Raw genomic sequence first — 19606 nt, forward strand, 5'->3', positions numbered from 1 at the left:
TGGAAGTAGTTCATAGAAACCCTAACAGTAACTACATGGTAGGACAGGGTATACAGAAAGAAATAATGCGGCTTGTACGAAAGGTACAGCAATAATCATGGTGATTTTAATCTAAACATAGATTGGGCTATAGGAACTAAGGGGTTAACCTCTGCCATGTTTTATCTGTTGCATGAATCTATGTAAGTTATGGCCTGATACAAACTCACATAAGATGCTATGTTGTAAAGTAGAATGATTTTAAGTGATGTTGCGATTATGCTCAGAAATAGTTACACTTTGTATAAGTGTCAATGTATTAACTTAGGAATAAGTTATGTACTTTGTGTTTAGAATCATGTTGTTAAATGTGAAATGTATATTTGTATACTGGAGTGGGGAGATGGTGGGAGACAGTGTTCACTGTTACAACAATAGTAGAAAGAGCTTTGTAGGAGACCGGATGTCTTGATTACTGCCCATTCTCTATTTCAATTGCGATACACTCAGAGTCACAACAGACTTGTAGGCCCCATGAGGATGGAGATGTAAATAAAGATATTCAGAGACCATTCAAGACTGGAATGTTGATGGAGACAGCAAACATTCCCCATCGTGTGACAATGACTTGGGCAATCAAGGTGTCTGCAGAGACAATGTACAGAGGGTAGGGTCATATCTGCTGTAATCTGACTATTATAAATCAATCCAGTCATGGATGAACTGGACATACAGCCAACCAAATCGGAACTCAGTGATGCCATTGATTCTCTAGCCAGCGGAAAAGCCCCTGGGAAGGACAGCATTACCCCTGAAATAATCAAGAGTGCCAAGCCTGCTATACTCTCAGCACTACATGAACTGCTATGCCTGTGCTGGGACGAGGGAGCAGTACCCCAGGACATGCGCGATGCCAATATCATCACCCTCTATAAAAACAAAGGTGACCGCGGTGACTGCAACAACTACCGTGGAATCTCCCTGCTCAGCATAGTGGGGAAAGTCTTTGCTCGAGTCGCTCTGAACAGGCTCCAGAAGCTGGCCGAGCGCGTCTACCCTGAGGCACAGTGTGGCTTTCGTGCAGAGAGATCGACCATTGACATGCTGTTCTCCCTTCGTCAGATACAGGAGAAATGCCGTGAACAACAGATGCCCCTCTACATTGCTTTCATTGATCTCACCAAAGCCTTTGACCTCGTCAGCAGACGTGGTCTCTTCAGACTACTAGAAAAGATCGGATGTCCACCAAAGCTACTAAGTATCATCACCTCATTCCATGACAATATGAAAGGCACAATTCAACATGGTGGCTCCTCCTCAGAGCTCTTTCCTATCCTGAGTGGTGTGAAACAGGGCTGTGTTCTCGCACCCACACTTTTTGGGATTTTCTTCTCCCTGCTGCTTTCACATGCATTCAAATCCTCTGAAGAAGGAATTTTCCTCCACACAAGATCAGAGGGCAGGTTGTTCAACCTTGCCCGTCTAAGAGCGAAGTCCAAAGTACGGAAAGTCCTCGTCAGGGAACTCCTCTTTGCTGACGATGCTGCTTTAACATCTCACACTGAAGAGTGCCTGCAGAGTCTCATCGACAAGCTTGCGGCTGCCTGCAATGAATTTGGCCTAACCATCAGCCTCAAGAAAACGAACATCATGGGGCAGGACGTCAGAAATGCTCCATCCATCAATATTGGCGACCACGCTCTGGAAGTGGTTCAAGAGTTCACCGACCTAGGCTCAACTATCACCAGTAACCTGTCTCTAGATGCAGAAATCAACAAGCGCATGGGTAAGGCTTCCATTGCTATGTCCAGACTGGCCAAGAGAGTGTGGGAAAATGGCGCACTGACACGGAACACAAAAGTCCGAGTGTATCAGGCCTGTGTCCTCAGTACCTTGCTCTACGGCAGCGAGGCCTGGACAACGTATGTCAGCCAAGAGCGACGTCTCAATTCATTCCATCTTCGCTGCCTTCGGAGAATACTTGGCATCAGGTGGCAGGACTATATCTCCAACACAGAAGTCCTTGAAGTGGCCAACACCCCCAGCTTATACACACTACTGAGTCAGCGGCGCTTGAGATGGCTTGGCCATGTGAGCCGCATGGAAGATGGCAGGATCCCCAAAGACACATTGTACAGCGAGCTCGCCACTGGTATCAGACCCACCGGCCGTCCATGTCTCCGCTATAAAGACGTCTGCAAACGCGACATGAAATCGTGTGACATTGATCACAAGTCGTGGGAGTCAGTTGCCAGCATTCGCCAGAGCTGGCGGGCAGTCATAAAGACAGGGCTAAATTGTGGCGAGTCGAAGAGACTTAGTAGTTGGCAGGAAAAAAGACAGAGGCGCAAGGGGAGAGCCAACTGTGCAACAGCCCCGACAAACAAATTTCTCTGCAGCACCTGTGGAAGAGCCTGTCACTCCAGAATTGGCCTTTGTAGCCACTCCAGGCGCTGCTTCACAAACCACTGACCACCTCCAGGCGCGTATCCATTGTCTCTCGAGATAAGGAGGCCCAAAAGAAATAAATCAATCAAGAAGAGACAATGTATAGAAGGTGAGGTCATATCTGATCAATTAAAGGATTAAGGTGGAATGTGACCTCATGTGGAAGGAACCCTCAGAAGGGGCCATAAATGGCAGGTGCTGGGACAACTCGGCATGCACCGATTCAAGAAGAGAACAACCTACAGTGAAAAGAACATTTCAAGAAAGAAGACTGCGCCACAGCAGCTCGGAAAGCAAGGACCAAGGACACCCTAGTACTGCTCATATATTCTTGCTGTACTTAATAAACTCTCTATCTTGATTAAGAAACCAGAGTCTGTACGTTGTGGGTCAACATCCCACCTAAACACACAAAAATCTTGTAGTACAAAATAAGATTGGCAAAGGTAGCCTGGAAGATGAGGTCACAGAGTGTTTTTGGGACAATTTCTTACAGCCAACTAGAGAGCAGGCTCTTCTAGACCTGATAGGGTGCAATGAGGCAGGTTTAATTAATGATCTCATCATAAAGGAGCCTCCAGGTAGCAGCAATCATAACATGATTAAACTTCGCATTCAGTTTGAGGGAGAGCGGAATGGGTCAAAGACTAGTTTATTTTTTTATTTAGAGATACAGCACTGAAACAGGCCCTTCGGCCCACCGAGTCTGTGCCGACCAACAACCACCCATTTATACTAACCCTACAGTAATCCCATATTCCCTATCACCTCCCTACACTAGGGGCAATTTACAATGGCCAATTTACCTATCACCTGCAAGTCTTTTGGATGTGGGAGGAAACCGGAGCATCCGGCAAAAACCCACGCAGACACAGGGAGAACTTGCAAACTCCGCACAGGCAGTACCCAGAATTGAACCCGGGTCCCTGGAGCTGTGAGGCTGCGGTGCTAACCACTGCGCCACTGTGCCGCCCGTAGTGATTTAAATTTAAATAAAGGCAATTATAAGGATATGAAGGCTGAGCTGGCTCAAGTGTATTGGACAATTAGGTTAAGGTCAGTAGAGGTGCAGTGGCAGACATTTATGGAGTTATTTCATAATGCTCAGTAAAGATACATTCCAGTAAGAAAGACAGACACTAGGAGAAGGATGCACCATCCGTGGCTAACTAATGATAGTACCAATTGAAAGAAAATATGTACAATTCTGCTAAGAGTAGTGGTAGGTTGGAAGATTGGACAGAATTTAAAAACCAACAAAGAATGACTAAAATAATTAATAAGGAGGGAGAAATTAGAGTATAAGAGAAAACTAGCTAGAAACATAAAAATACTAACTGTTTTACAAGTATTTCAAAAGGAAAAGAGTAACAAAAGTGCGTGTGGGTCCTCTAAAGAGAGGGTCTGGGGAATTAATAATGGGGAATAAGGAAATGACAGAAGCGTTGAACAGATATTTTGTGTCTTCACTGTAGAAGACAAAAGTAACATCCCAGAAATACTTGTAAATCAAGAGGTGAAAGGCAGGGAGAAATTTTGAACAATTACAATCACCATGGAAAGGGAACTATTAGAACTAAAGGCTGACAAGTCCCCAGAAACTGATGGAGTTCATCCTAGGGTTTTTGTTACGACCAGGTGAGAAAGAGGTATAGCCTTCACCTGGTCTTAGTGTAAAAGGGTTTAATTTTTAAACACACTGTGTTTTTAGCTCCCCCTTGGTGAATCCTTGCTCCCTGCTTTCCAATTATAAGGCAAAGAAACCAGCACAAAAGGCTTTCTCAGGTTTAAAGAAAAGTGAAATGTTATTAAATTCTAATTCGGTTAACACCTACAGATACACGAAGCGCCCACGCTAACATGCACACATGATACACAAACGCAGGGACAGGAAGAAAACAGAAGAAATAAAGTGGAAACGTTTGAGGCAATATCTGAAGAGTTGTTGTTACGGTTCTTCTGGCTCACTGTAGAGTCCTCAACTGTAGGTAGATCTTGCTTTTCGTTGGGGCCCAGTATTCTTCTTAAACCTTGTTCGCCGTAAGAGACTTTTCTCTTGGTGTTCATGTGTCTTCAGTGGATTCAGAGGCAAGTGAGAAAAAGATGGGAGCAGACATAAGAGAGATCTTCTCAGTCCAGGAGCAAACAGCTTTCTCCCCAAACTGTTTGTACAAATTCAAAAACTTAGGTTGCCCAGCAAGTTAGTCATGTGACTAGCCAGTTTGACCATGTCCATTTCTGTATTCGGCCACCTTAGCAGTCAACCTGGAATGCGAGCTCCCCCATCTTCAACGTCTGGTGATCAAAAGTCCATTGTGGGTTGAATGTCAGGGAATGGCTGCTTTGTCCTTCCAAACACTGTCTGTTAATATGCAAATGTCTTTTCCAGCCACGACTGATCTGTTTAACAAGTCCTCCCTTCACTCCAGTCAGAGTTTAAAATCAAAATTCATGACAAAACCTAATATGACAGTTTTAAAAGAAGTGGCTGCAGAAATAGTAGAGGCAATGGTTGTAATTTTCCAAAATTCCCCAGATTCTGGAAAGGTCCCATCAAATTGGAAAATAGCAAATGTAACTCCTCCATTCAAGAAAGGAGGGAGACAGAAAGCAGGAATTACAGGCCAGTTAGCTTAACTTCTGTCACTGGAAAAATGCTAGAATCTATTATTAAGGAGATTATGGCTGGGCACTTAGATACTCTTCATACAATCAGGCAGACTCAACATGGTTTTGTGAAAAGGAAATCATGTTTGACTAATTTATTATAATCCTTTGAGGAAGTAACAAGCAACCGTATAAAGGGGAACCTGTAGATGCAGTATATTTGGATTTCCAAAAGGCGTTTGATAAGGCGCCACATCAAAGGTTACTACACAAAATAAGAGCTAACTGGGGGGGTAACATATTAACATGGATAGAGGATTGATTAGCTAACTGGAAGCAGAAAGTAAGGGATAAATGAGTCATTTTCAGGTTGGCAAGCTGTAACTAGTGGAGTGCCACAGGGATCAGTGCTGGGGCCACAACGATTTACAATCTATGTCAATGATTTGGATCAAGGGACTGAATGTATGGTTGCTAAGTTTGTTGATGACACAAAGATAGGGAGCACAGTAAGTAGTGAGAAGGATATAAGGTGCCTGCAAAGGGATTTAGATCAGTTAAGTGAGTGGATAAAAAATTGGCAGTTGAAGTGTAATGGGGGAAAATTTGAACTTGTCCACTTTGGCAGGAAGAATAGAAAAGCAGTATATTATTTAGATAGAGAGAGATTGCAGAACTCTACGGTACAGAGGGATCTGGGTGCCCTGGTACATGAATCACAAAGGGTTAGTATGCAGGTACAGCAAGTGATTAGGAAGGCAAGTGGAAAGTTGTCGTTTATTGCAAAGGGAATGGAATATAAAAATAAGGAAGTTTTGCTACAGTTGTACAAGGTTTTGGTGAGATCACGTCTGGAGTATTGAGTACAGTTTTGGGCTCCTTACTTAGGAAAGGATATAATTGCATTCGAAGCAGTTCAGAGAAGGTTCACTCGACTGATTCCTGGGATGAAGGGGTAATCTTATGAGGAAAGGTTGGACAGGTTGGGCCTGTATCCATTGGAGTTTAGAAGAATGAGAGGTGATCTTATTGAAACATATAAGATCTTGAGGGGACTTGACAGGGTGGATACTGAAAGGATGTTTCCCCTCATGAGAGAGACTAGAACCAGGAGCACAGCTTAAAAATAAAGGGTCTCCCTTTTAAGATGGAGATAGGAGAATTTTTTTCTCTGAGGGCTGTTAGTCTGTGGAATTCTCTTTCCCAGAGAGCAGTGGATGCAGGGTCATTGAATATTTTTAAGGCTGAGTGAGATAGCTTATTGATTGATAAGGGAGTCAAAGGGTATGAGGTAGACAGGAAAATAGAGTTGAGGCCATAATCAGATCAGCCATGACCTTATCAAATGGCAGAGCAGATTTGAGGGGCCTAATGGTCTTCTCCTGCTCCAAATTTCTATGTTTGTATGTAGATGGAATAATAAGCAAAAACAATATTTTAACACACAAGTAAAAATATGTTGAAAAATGAAGAATCCAAAGGAATACCACAGCTGGGTAAACAATTTAGGGGCGTCACAGTGGCGCAGTGGTTAGCACTGCAGCCTCACAGCTCCAGGGACCCGGGTTCGATTCTGGGTACTGCCTGTGTGGAGTTTGCAAGTTCTCCCTGTGTCTGCGTGGGTTTTCTCCGGGTGCTCCGGTTTCCTCCCACAAGCCAAAAGACTTGCAGGTTGGTAGGTAAATTGGCCATTATAAATTGTCACTAGTATAGGTAGGTGGTAGGGAAATATAGGGACAGGTGGCGATGTTTGGTAGGAGTATGGAATTAGTGTAGGATTAGTATAAATGGGTGGTTGATGTTCGGCACAGACTCGGTGGGCCGAAGGGCCTGTTTCAGTGCTGTATCTCTAGCTTTATTTAGGTTAGATTAGATTAATCAACTTAAGGGACTCATTGACCCAATGGGATAACATACTGTTTCTTTAAACTTATGCTCAGGAGGTAGGCAATTCTTGCAAGGTCGCATTAATTGTCTATTTGCAGTTACTCTCAGAAGATGGTGGTGAGCCGCCTTCTTGAACCGCTAGTCTTTATGCTGAAGGATATTAACCCAACAGCAATGAAAGGGCAATATATGTTCAAGACAGGATGGTATGATGCTTGGAGAGAAACTTGGAGGTGATGGGTGTTCCTGCAATATCTTATCCTTCTCAGTGGTAGAGGTCACAAGGGAAAGAGGTAATGTTGAAAGTGAACTTGGTGAGTTGCTGCAGTGAATCGTAAATTAGACATATTGCAGTCACAGTGCATTGGTGATGGTGGGGGAGGTTATTGATTCCAATGGAAGAAGCACAATCAGGTTAACTCCTCCATTCTGGATGATGTCGAACTTCTTGATTACTGTTGCAGCTGTATCCATCCACGCGAGTGATGAATATCTCAACACACTCTTGATCCCAGCCTTGTAGACAATGGAGAGGGGCTTTGAGATGGGACACCCAACTTTCACCCTGCACTTGCAGCCACAGTATTGATATGGCTGGTCCAACTCAACTTCTGGTCAGTGGTAGCCTGCAAGATGTTGAAGGTAGGGGGATTCAGCAGTGTTTGGTACCAATGAAGGTCAGGAAAAGATGGTTGGGCTTTCTCCTTTTCAAAATATACGCATGTGGCATAATTGTCACCTACCATTTGTCAGATCGAGCCTCGATGGTTTTCAGGTCCTGATGTAGGATACCATGGCCTGCTTTAACAGAGTTGTTATTAATGGAACAGTTGATTCGCCAGTGAACATCCCTGCTCCTGATCTTACGAAAGAGGGAGAATCATTGGTGAAGCAGCTGAAGATTGGTGGGCTGAGGATGTTTCCCTAAGGAACTCCAACAGTGATGTTCTAAGGCTGTGATGATTGGTCTCAATCACTTACTTTGTATCAAGTATGACTCCAAGTCACTGCAGTGTGTTTAATCTCCATTGACCTGAGATTTGTTTGGGTCATCCTCAGTCGAACAATATCTTTGTGTCAAGGGCAGCCACTCTCACCTCTCCTCTGGCATTGAGCTCTTGCTTGGATGTTTGGAGCAAGACTGGGAGAAGTGCTTCTGGTATTATCCAAACTTAGCATCGATGAACATATTAATGGTGAGCAGGAGCAGTGATAGAACTAATAATGACTCTTTCCATCACTTGATTGATGACTGGGATTAACTGAAATCTGATGACGCAACAATTAGATTTTTAGATAAGCCATATCTGGGAAATATTCCACATGGCTGTACTGGAACTACCATTTCAATTCTGAAACTTAGTTCTGTATCGAACCCAGGCTGACGGGAGAAAAACATCTCCCTCTGCCGATCACTCTACTGACAATGAGCTTGGCCGCTGGGAATCTGCAGAAAACTGGACCATAATTCAACATAATTGACACTCTTACTGAGAACTTTGATGCATCAAATGGAAAAATGTCACACTGGTGCACAGAAGGAAGCGATCCTCTGTGGTTGTGGTTAACTGGGAGCAATGGATGCTGACACTATGAAATGTCAAAAAATGCACCATTCCCAAGGTAGGAATCACTCAGCTTGAGCAGAAGACGAAGGTTTGTATGCTGTCTTGGGTCTTTTTTTGTTAAACTTATAATATCTATATTCATTGTTTACAATAATTTTAACTGGACTAAATGGCCAGCCTACCTTACAGATCCATCTGCTACATTAGGCACATACAGGGTAACGTGAATAGGAACTTGGCAGTTGGCACGAAGGTTGGCCATAGCACGAAGAGCCTCTGCTTCGTTGCGTGGAGAAGTCACCTTAGTGCAGCCCAGGTAGGTTAACTTGTTGAACAGCACACTCTCCTCTTCCTCAGCACTGGGTGATGCAGCTTTTGGTGCCAGGAGTTCTGTTGAAAATACATGTAGATTAATACTGCTCACAACAGGGGCAAATTACATCATACAGACAGCACTAATTCCTGGCCTGCATGCATTTTCCAGAAATAAGTACAGAAAATGCTGGAAATACACACCAGGCCCTTGTTAGTCAGCACCTGTAAAGAGAACAGAGGGGTTAGTACATTTTGGAAGCATACCCTTCATTAGACGGTAGTTATTGGAAAAAGATTGCCTACTTAAAAAGAGTTCTTTGTTTTTAAGGAGCACCAACCACTGAGTAGACTACATCTGGGACACACGTTCTGGGAAAACATACACCACGCAATGACCCCACTTTGAGATGTTTTGCGACATCATGATGTCACAACATTGGAGGCATCCTTCATGTGACCAGATGTGGCCCTGCGCAATATACAAGGACATGTCTTACCCTGCAGCACCAATACATTCCTAATGCAAATTAAGTCCACTCCCTGCTAGGCCTAAGTGGATAGCTGGGTGTGAGTGCAGTGTATGAAGTATGCTCATCAGTATATTGAAAATGACCCTAAATATAATCTTTACTTTACCAACCATATCCTCTGCATGCTGCTGAAAACAGACAAGGTGGCAGGAGATCTTTAAAAGGGAACTCTAGCTATCAGGACAGAGCTGTCAAATGAAACCCCTCCCATGGCTGCTACAACACTGGGATCTACCCAGCAATGTGGAAATTGCCAGCTATGCCCTGTCCACAAAAGGCAGGACAAATCCAATCCAACCAATTACCGTCCCATCAGTCTACTCTCAATCAGCAGCAAAATAATGGAAGGTGTCATCGACAGTGCTACCAAGCGGCTATTACTCACCAATAACCGGCTCATCAATTCCCAGTTTGGAATCCGCCAGGATCAGTTCCAGATTTCATTCCAGCCTTGGTCTAAACATGGACAAAAGAACTGAATTCCAGAGGTGAGTAAAGAGTGATCCTTGATGGGCGGAGCAGTGGCAAATGGAATTTAATCCTGAGAAGTGTGAGGTGATGCATTTTGGGAGGACTAACAAGGCAAGGGAATATACAATGGATGGTAAGACCCGAGGAAGTACAGAGGGACCTTGGTGTACTTGTCCATAGATCACTGAAGGCAGCAGCACAGGTAGATAAGGTGGTTAGGAAGGCATATGGGATACTTGCCTTTATTAGCCGAGGCAGAGAATATAAGGGCTGGGAGGTTATGATGAAACTGTATAAAACGCTAGTTAGGCCACACTGGAGTACTGTGTACAGTTCTGGTTAACCCTTTATAGGAAGGATGTGATTGCACTGGAGAGGGTGCAGAGGAGATTCACCAGGATGTTGCCTGAGCTGCAACATTTCAGCTCTGAAGACAGACTGGACAGGTTAGGGTTGTTTTCCTTAGAGTAGAGAAGGCTGAGGGGGGGACATGATTGAGGTATACAAAATTATGAGGGGCACTGATAGGATAGATAGGGAGAAACATTTTTACCTTAGCGGAGGGGTCAATAACCAAGGGACATAGATTTAAGCTAAGGGGTAGGAGGTTTAGAGGGGATTTGAGGAAAAAAAATTTCACCCAGAGGGTGGTTGGAATCTGGAACTACCTGAAGGGGTGGTAGAGGCAGGAACCCGCACAACATTTAAGAAGTATTTAGATGAGCACTTGAAACACCATAGCATACAAGGCTACGGGCCAAGTGCTGGAAAATGGGATTAGAATAGATAGGTGCTTGTTGGCTGGCACAGACATGATGGGCCGAAGGGCCTGTTTCTGTGCTGTATAACTCTATGACTCTGTGACATCAAGACAGCATTTGACTGAGTGTGGCATCAAAGAGCCCTCGTAAAACTAAAGTTAATGGGAATCAGAGAAAACTCTTCACTGGCAGGAGTCATATCTAGCACAAAGGAAGATGGTTGTTGTCGTTATTGGAGGTCAATCATCTCAGTACCAGGATATCATTGCAGGTGTTCCTCAGGGTCGTGTCCTAGGCCCAATCATCATCAGCTACTTCATCAATGTCCTTCCCTCCATCATAAGGTCAGAAGTGGGAATATTTACTGATGCTTCCACAATGTTCAGCTCTCACAATCCCTCAAGTCAACATCCTGGGGGTCGCCATTGACCAGAAACTTACTGGATCAGTCTCAAATTCTGTGGCAACAAGAGCAGGTCACAGCCTGAGTATTCTATGGGGTATAACTCACCTCCTGATTCCTAAAAATATTTCCACCAACCACAATATAGGGACTTGCAGTTACGTAGCACTTTTCACGACCACCAGATGTCTCAAAGTGCTTTATAGCCAAAGTACTTTTGAAGTGCAGGCACTAATCTAGTGCAGGAAACGCAGCAGCCAATTTATGCCCAGCAAGCTCCCACAAACAGCAATGTGATCAGATAATCTGTTTTTTATGATGTTGACTGAGGGATAAGTATCCGCCAGGACACTTAAAATAACTCCCCAGCTCTTCTTCAAAATAGTGTCCTTTACGTTCACCAGAGAGAGCAGATCGGGCTTTGGTTTAATGCCTCATCTGCAAGACAGCACCTCCGACAGTGCAGCACTCCCTCAGTACTGCACTGGAGTATCAACCTTGATTTTTGTGCTCAAGTTCTGGAGTAGGACTTGAACACGGAACCTTGCGACTTAGAGGCAAGAGTGTTATGAACTGAGCCATGGCTGATCCAATGTGCAATGGAATACTCTCCTCTTGCCTGGATGAATGTAGCTCAAACAACACTCAAGCAACTCAACACTGAGGATAAAGCAGCCCGCTTGATTGGCACCCCAATCACTACCTTAAAGAATATTCACTCCCTTCATCACCAGCATGACACGGTTGCAGTGTGTACCACCTGCAAGATACACCGTAACAATTCATCAAGGCTTCTTCAATAGCATCTTCCAAACCCGTGACCTCTTATCACCTTGAAGTACAAGGGCAGCAGGTGCTCTCGGGCGGTGGATTCCGGACCCGAACCACACACTGCATAGAAAAGTTTTCCTCATGTCGTCTTTGGTTCTTTTGCTATTTCCCTTGGGTAGTGTCCTCTGGTTCTCGACCCTTCCGCTAAATGGGAACAGTTTCTCCCTATCTACTCCATCCAGAGCTCTCATCATTTTGAACACCTCCATTAAATCTCCTCTCAACCTTCTCTTCTCTAAGGAGAATAGCCCCAGCTTCTCCAATCTATTGAGGTAACTAAAGTCCCTCATCCCTGGAACTATTCTTGTAAATCTCTTCTGCACATTCTCTAATGCCTTCACATCTTTCCTAAAGTGGGGTGCCTGGAATTGGATATAAGACTGCAGTTGAGGCTGAACCAGTATTTTATAAAGGTTCACCACAACTTCCTTGCTTTTGTACTCTATGTCTGTATTTATAAAGTTATCAAGTTATTCTCAAATGTCAGTAGATGTAAAATACTGCAAGAAAGGTTTTGGTATTGAAACACTCTCAGTAACTGTCCCTTAATAGTAAGGTCAATTTCCTCTCCCTCGTCGCCTCCATCTTTATCTTCGTAGAATCATACAGCATACTGCTCTTTCCCCAAAGCCCTACAAACATTTCCTTTTTAAGTATTTATCCAATTCCCTTTTAAAAGTTATAATTGAATCTGGTTTCAGCGCCCTTTCAATAGTGCATTCCAGATCACAACAATTCACAGCGCAAAAAAATGTTTCTTCACGTCGCCTGATTCATTTTGCCAATCACTGACCCAAAACGTTAACTCTGCTTCTCTTTTCACAGATGCTGCCAGACCTGCTGAGTGGTTCCAGCATTTCTTGTTTTTATTTCAGATTTCCAGCATCCGCAGTATTTTGCTTTTATTTTAGTGTTAAATTCACTGCCACTCCTCTTCCAGGAATGCCTACCTTGAAGAAGTTCTGCTCTTCTCTCCGACAGGATTTTCATTTGTCTCTTTTATAACCTGTGACTTTTCTAATATTTGTCAGTTGCGAAGACCCGAAACGTTAACTCTGCTTCTCTTTTCACAGATGCTGCCAGACCTGCTGTGTGGTTCCAGCATTTCTTGTTTTTATACCTTAAATTTGTGTCCTGCCACTTGAAACAGTTTCTCCCTATTTACTCTATCAAAACCCTTCATAATTTCCAACACCTCTGTTAAATCTCCCCTTAACCTTCCCTAGTCTAAGGAGAACAATCACAGCTTCCTCACTCTGCCCACATAACTGAATCTTGTTTAGGTTTTTTATTGTCGCCACTACTTCTGATTCCCCCCAGTTCTTTGTTGTGTGTTGCTCTTCAGCTGAGAGATGACTAGTCTCTGTCCTCTATCAATAACATATTTGCTCTGTGAGCTTCCGGAGTGCCACCGTGATTTACAGATTGAGCTGTTGAAACAATCATAGCTCTACTCGTAGGAAACAGTTACAATAATGGGAGACCTCAGCCATGTTGAGTTTGTGGGATAAGAAACATCTGTGGGCCGATCATGGAGGGTTCTAGAATTCCTCCAGGATGGTTTCCTTAATCACTATGTTACATGTCCAAGACGAAAGGACAAGAAGCGAGTTCTGATGAAGGGTTATTGACCTGAGGTGTTGACTCTGTTTCTCTCTCCACGGGTGTTGCCTGGCCTGGTGAGTGTTTCCAGCATTTTCCGTTTTTGTTTCAGATTTCCTGCATCTGCAGTATTTTGCATTTTAAGAAAAGACATAAGCTAGATATGGATCTAGGAAATGAAGCAGGATGAGCAAGTGATCTGAAGATAGGAGAGCACTTGGGAAATAGTGATTGATTACAAATCAATCTGAACCAAAAACCAGATCATTTTAAAGGGCTGGAGTGAACCACTCCCAGATTAATTGGGTGGAAAAAATTGCAAATGAAAGTAGTGGAAGATATTTCAATATGGGATGGTATTAGTTAAACTGATTCCAACTAGCAATATAGGGGATGTGTCAAAGGCTGAATTTCTAATATCCAGAGGTTAAAAAAGACACTTGATTAACATGGGTGTGCATAACTTATCTTCTATATTATTACAATCAGTACATCCCATCCCCCTTTCCATTCAATGTCCTACTATGTTGCTCAGAAGGGAAGGGGGAAGAAGAGCAGAGCATTAGTCATTGGGGACTCCATAGTTAGGGGAACAGATAGGAGGTTCTGTGGGAACGAGAGAGACTCACGGTTGGTGTGTTGCCTCCCAGGTGCCAGGGTTCGTGATGTCTCGCATCGTGTTTTTGGGATCCTTAAGGGGGAGGGGGAGCAGCCCCAAGTCGTGGTCCACATAGGCACCAACGACATAGGTAGGAAGAGAGATGGGGATTTAAGACAGAAATTCAGGGAGCTAGGGTGGAAGCTTAGAGCGAGAACAGAGTTGTTATCTCTGGGTTGTTGCCCGTGCCACGTGCTAGCGAAGCGAGGAATAGGGAGAGAGAGGAGTTGAACACGTGGCTACAGGGATGGTGTAGGAGGGAGGGTTTTGGTTTCCTGGATAATTGGGGCTCTTTCTGGGGTAGGTGGGACCTCTATAAACAGGATGGTCTTCACCTGAACCAGAGGGGTACCAATATCATGGGGGGGAGATTTGCTAGTGCTCTTCGGGGGGGTTTAAACTAATTCAGCAGGGGAATGGGAACCTAAATTGTAGTTCCAGTGTACAGGATGTTGAGAGTAGTGAGGTAGGGGATAAGGTTACAAGGACGCAAGAGGGCACTGGCAAGCAAGAACTTGGTTTAAAGTGTGTCTACTTCAACGCCAGGAGCATCCGGAATAAGGTGGGTGAGCTTGCAGCATGGGTTGGTACCTGGGATCTCGATGCTGTGGCCATTTCGGAGACATGGGTAGAGCAGGGACAGGAATGGATGTTGCAGGTTCCGGGATTTAGATGTTTCAGTAAGAACAGAGAAGATGGTAAAAGAGGGGGGGGGGGGTGTGGCATTGTTAATCAAGGAGAGTATTACAGCGACAGAAAGGACGTTTGAGGACTCGTCTACTGAGGTAGTCTGGGCCGAGGTTAGAAACAGGAGAGGAGAGGTCATCCTGTTGGGAGTCTTCTATAGACCTCCGAATAGTTCCAGAGATGTAGAGGAAAGGATAGCGAAGATGATTCTCGACAGGAGCGAGAGTAACAGGGTAGTGGTTATGGGGGACTTTAACTTTCCAAATATCGACTGGAAATACTATAGTTCAAGTACTTTAGATGGGTCAGTTTTTGTCCAGTGTGTGCAGGAGGGTTTTCTGACACAGTATGTAGACAGGCCAACCAGGGGCGATGCCACATTGGATTTGGTACTGGGTAATGAACCCGGCCAGGTGTTAGATTTAGATGTAGGTGAGCACTTTGGTGATAGTGATCACAATTCGGTTAGGTTTACCTTAGCGATGGGCAGGGACAGGTATATACCGCAGGGCAAGAATTATAGCTGGGGGAAAGGAAATTATGATGCGATTAGGCAAGATTTAGGATGCGTAGGATGGGGAAGGAAACTGCAGGGGATGGGCACAATCGAAATGTGGAGCTTATTCAAGGAGCAGCTACTGCGTGTCCTTGATAAGTATGTACCTGTCAGGCAGAGAGGAAGTTGTCGAGCGAGGGAGCCGTGGTTTACTAAAGAAGTTGAAGAGCTTGTCAGGAGGAAGAAGGCTTATGTTAGGATGAGACGTGAAGGCTCAGTGAGGGCGCTTGAGAGTTACAAGCTAGCCAGGAAGGATCTAAAGGGAGAGCTGAGAAGAGCAAGGAGAGGACACGAGAAGTCATTGGCGGATAGGATCAGGGAAAACCCTAAGGCTTTCTATAGGTATATCAGGAATAAAATAATGACTAGAGTTAGATTAGGGCCAATCAAGGATAGTAGTGGGAAGTTGTGTGTGGAATCAGAGGAGATAGGGGAAGCGTTAAATGAATATTTTTCGTCAGTATTTACAGTAGAGAAAGAAAATGTTGTCGAGGAGAATACTGAGGTACAGACTACTAGGCTAGATGGGATTGAGGTTCACAAGGAGGAGGTGTTAGCGATTTTGGAAAGTGTGAAAATAGATAAGTCCCCTGGGCCAGATGGGATTTATCCTAGGATTCTCTGGGAAGCCAGGGAGGAGATTGCAGAGCCTTTGTCCTTGATCTTTATGTCTTCATTGTCGACAGGAATAGTGCCGGAAGACTGGAGGATAGCAAATGTTGTCCCCTTGTTCAAGAAGGGGAGTAGAGACAGCCCTGGTAATTATAGACCTGTGAGCCTTACTTCGGTTGTGGGTAAAATGTTGGAAAAGGTTATAAGAGACAGGATTTATAATCATCTTGAAAAGAATAAGTTCATTAGCGATAGTCAGCACGGTTTTGTGAAGGGTAGGTCGTGCCTCACAAACCTTATTGAGTTTTTCGAGAAGGTGACCAAACAGGTGGATGAGGGTAAAGCAGTGGATGTGGTGTATATGGATTTCAGTAAGGCGTTTGATAAGGTTCCCCACGGTAGGCTATTGCAGAAAATACGGAAGTATGGGGTTGAAGGTGATTTAGAGCTTTGGATCAGAAATTGGCTAGCTGAAAGACAGAGGGTGGTGGTTGATGGCAAATGTTCATCCTGGAGTTTAGTTACTAGTGGTGTACCGCAAGGATCTGTTTTGGGGCCACTGCTGTTTGTCATTTTTATAAATGACCTGGAAGAGGGTGTTGAAGGGTGGGTTAGTAAATTTGCGGATGACACTAAGGTCGGTGGAGTTGTGGATAGTGCCGAAGGATGTTGTAGGGTACAGAGGGACATAGTCAGGCTGCAGAGCTGGGCCGAGAGATGGCAAATGGAGTTTAATGCGGAAAAGTGTGAGGTGATCACTTTGGAAGGAGTAACAGGAATGCAGAGTACTGGGCTAATGGGAAGATTCTTGGTAGTGTAGATGAACAGAGAGATCTTGGTGTCCAGGTACATAAATCCCTGAAAGTTGCTACCCAGGTTAATAGGGCGGTTAAGAAGGCATATGGTGTGTTAGCTTTTATTAGTAGGGGGATCGAGTTTCGGAGCCACGAGGTCATGCTGCAGCTGTACAAAACTCTGGTGAGACCGCACCTGGAGTATTGCGTGCAGTTCTGGTCACCGCATTATAGGAAGGATGTGGAAGCTTTGGAAAGGGTGCAGAGGAGATTTACTAGGATGTTGCCTGGTATGGAGGGAAGGTCTTACGAGGAAAGGCTGAGGGAATTGAGGTTGTTTTCGTTGGAGAGAAGGAGGAGGAGAGGTGACTTAATAGAGACATATAAGATAATCAGTGGGTTAGATAGGGTGGATAGTGAGAGTCTTTTTCCTCGGATGGTGATGGCGAACACGAGGGGACATAGTTTTAAGTTGAGGGGTGATAGATATAGGACAGATGTGAGAGGTAGTTTCTTTACTCAGAGAGTAGTAGGGGCGTGGAACGCCCTGCCTGCAACAGTAGTAGACTCGCCAACTTTAGGGGCATTTAAGTGGTCATTGGATAGACATATGGATGAAAATGGAATAGTGTAGGTCAGATGGTTTCACAGGTCGGCGCAACATCGAGGGCCGAAGGGCCTGTACTGCGCTGTAATGTTCTAATTCTAACACCACTAGCTCCAAGCTCCCCAAGTCACACACCATTGTGACCTGCAAATATATCTTCATTCATCACCACTGGGTCAAAATCCTGGAATTACCTACCTAAACAGCACTGTAGGAGTAACTTCACCACATGGACTGCAGTGGTTCAAGAAGGAAGCTCACCATCACCTTCTTGAGAGCAACTGGGAAAGGAAATAAATGCTGGTTTTGCCAGCAACACCCATATCTCTCACGAATGAAAAAGATGATCAAGTAAGGCTAATTATTGACCAATGCCTGCATCTCACTAATCTGACAAGCTATAGGGGAGGCAGTGACGTAGTGGTAATGTCACTGGATTAGTAATCCAGAGCCCAGGCTAATGCTTGGGGACATGGGTTCAAATCCCACCACAGCTGTTGGTGAAATTTGAATTCAATTAATAAATCTGGAATTAAAAACCATCTGGTTCACTAACGTTCTTTAGGGAAGGAAATCTGCTCCCATTACCTGGTCTGGCCTACATGTGACTCCAGACTCTCAGAAATGTGGTTGACTCTGAAATGGCCCAGCAAGCCATTCAGTTCCAGGGCAATTAGGGATAGACAACAATGCTGGCCTAGCCAGCAACACCCACATCCCACAAATGAATAATAAAGAAATTCATAAAAGTTATAGCACAAAAACAGGCCATTCAATCCAACTATTCTATGCTAGTGTTTAGGCGCCACATGAGTCTCCTCCCACCTACTTCATCTAACCCCATTAAGCATATCCTTCTACTCCTTTCTCTCTCATTGACTCATCTAGCTTCCCCTTAAATACAGTTATGGTATTGACCTCAACTATATCATTTGACAGCAAGTTTCACATTCTCAAAAATCTCTGGGTAAAGAAGCTTCTCCTGAATTACTTACTGGATTTATTGGTGACTATCTTATATTTATGATAAATGTACCCTCTAAATTTGCTTAGTACTGGGCAGGCTACAAACTGCTCTAAGTCGTACTCTTTTATCCATGGACAGTTTACATTTTAAAAGTCAAGACTTACATTATGCTGAAAATTTCTGCCGACAAACTGACAAAGTTGTAGCAAAAGCAAAATATCACAGATGCTGGAAATCTGAAATAAAAACAGACAATATACTCAGGAGGTCTGGCAGCATCTGTGGAGGAAGAAACAGATTTAAAGTTTCGAATTGATACCCCTTCATCAGAACCCCAGAAGGGTCATCAAACTGAAAAGTTAACTCTGTTTCTCCATCTACAGGTGTTGCCAGATCTGAGTATTTCCAGCATTTGCTGTTTTTATTTATGACAAAGTTGTAAGCAGCCTATTTATTTCAATGCATAATACATTCCAGATTTCTGCACAGCCGCGTGCACCTTAGAGGGAACATTGTTTATGACTCCTTGCGTTGTACTCCCCCATGAGTGGAAACATCTTCTCTACCCTATCGAACTCCTTCATAGTTTTAAAGACCTGTGTTAGGTCACCCCTCAACATTCTCTTTTCTAAAGAAAAGAACCTTAGCCTGATAGTTTTAACCTCTTAGTTCTAGTATCATTCTTGTAAATTGTTTTTGCACCTTCTCCAGTTTGATATCCTGTTAGCAATATGGAGACTGTACTCTGAAGTGCAGTCTAATCAAGGTTTGATAGAAGTTTAAATAACCACTCTGTTGACACCAGAGCCACCAACAGTGATGCCTGAGAGATGGTTCAGATCGCAGGTACAAAGTGTTTCAAAAAGACGACCCGGGACATTAACCACTGCAAAACCAAAGTCAGCCCAGTTTATCTGAATTCAACTTCCGGACTGCCCTCTTGTACCAAGACACTGGACAATGTTCAACCAATCAACCTGAAGCAGTGGGATCAGGAAAGACTGAGATGGCATCTTAAAAAATGTAGAGAAAGCTAGCATTTGGTCACAGATCAAGATCTTGCATATGTAAATATTATGCCATAGAAGAAAGGACTAATATTCTTAGAGAAGCTCTAACCTTCAAGTTTCTTCCACTTAAAATTAATGGACAATTTACAGGAAGATAGCACAACAACTACCAACGCTGTGGATTTCTTTCCAATAATTTCCCCTCAACAACTAGACCATTAAGCGGAAGCCCGCTAGATCTAAATATGGAATTTAACCAACAGTGTGCTGTATCCTGTGGGATAGTGAGATTGGACAAAAACTGCTCAATGCC

General features: G+C 44.0%; 1 protein-coding gene across 1 annotated transcript in view; it reads right to left on the minus strand.

The window, feature by feature from the left end:
- Positions 1–19606, minus strand: part of LOC137373241 (rab GTPase-activating protein 1-like) — a 556698-nt gene that overhangs the window by 501210 nt on the left and 35882 nt on the right. The window contains exon 4 of the mRNA XM_068038091.1: positions 8672–8879. Coding sequence (XP_067894192.1) covers positions 8672–8879 — 208 coding nt within the window. The remainder of the gene's footprint in view (positions 1–8671; positions 8880–19606) is intronic.

The sequence above is a fragment of the Heterodontus francisci genome, chromosome 8, assembly GCF_036365525.1.
Source record: "Heterodontus francisci isolate sHetFra1 chromosome 8, sHetFra1.hap1, whole genome shotgun sequence".
Classification (NCBI taxonomy): Eukaryota; Metazoa; Chordata; class Chondrichthyes; order Heterodontiformes; family Heterodontidae; genus Heterodontus; species Heterodontus francisci.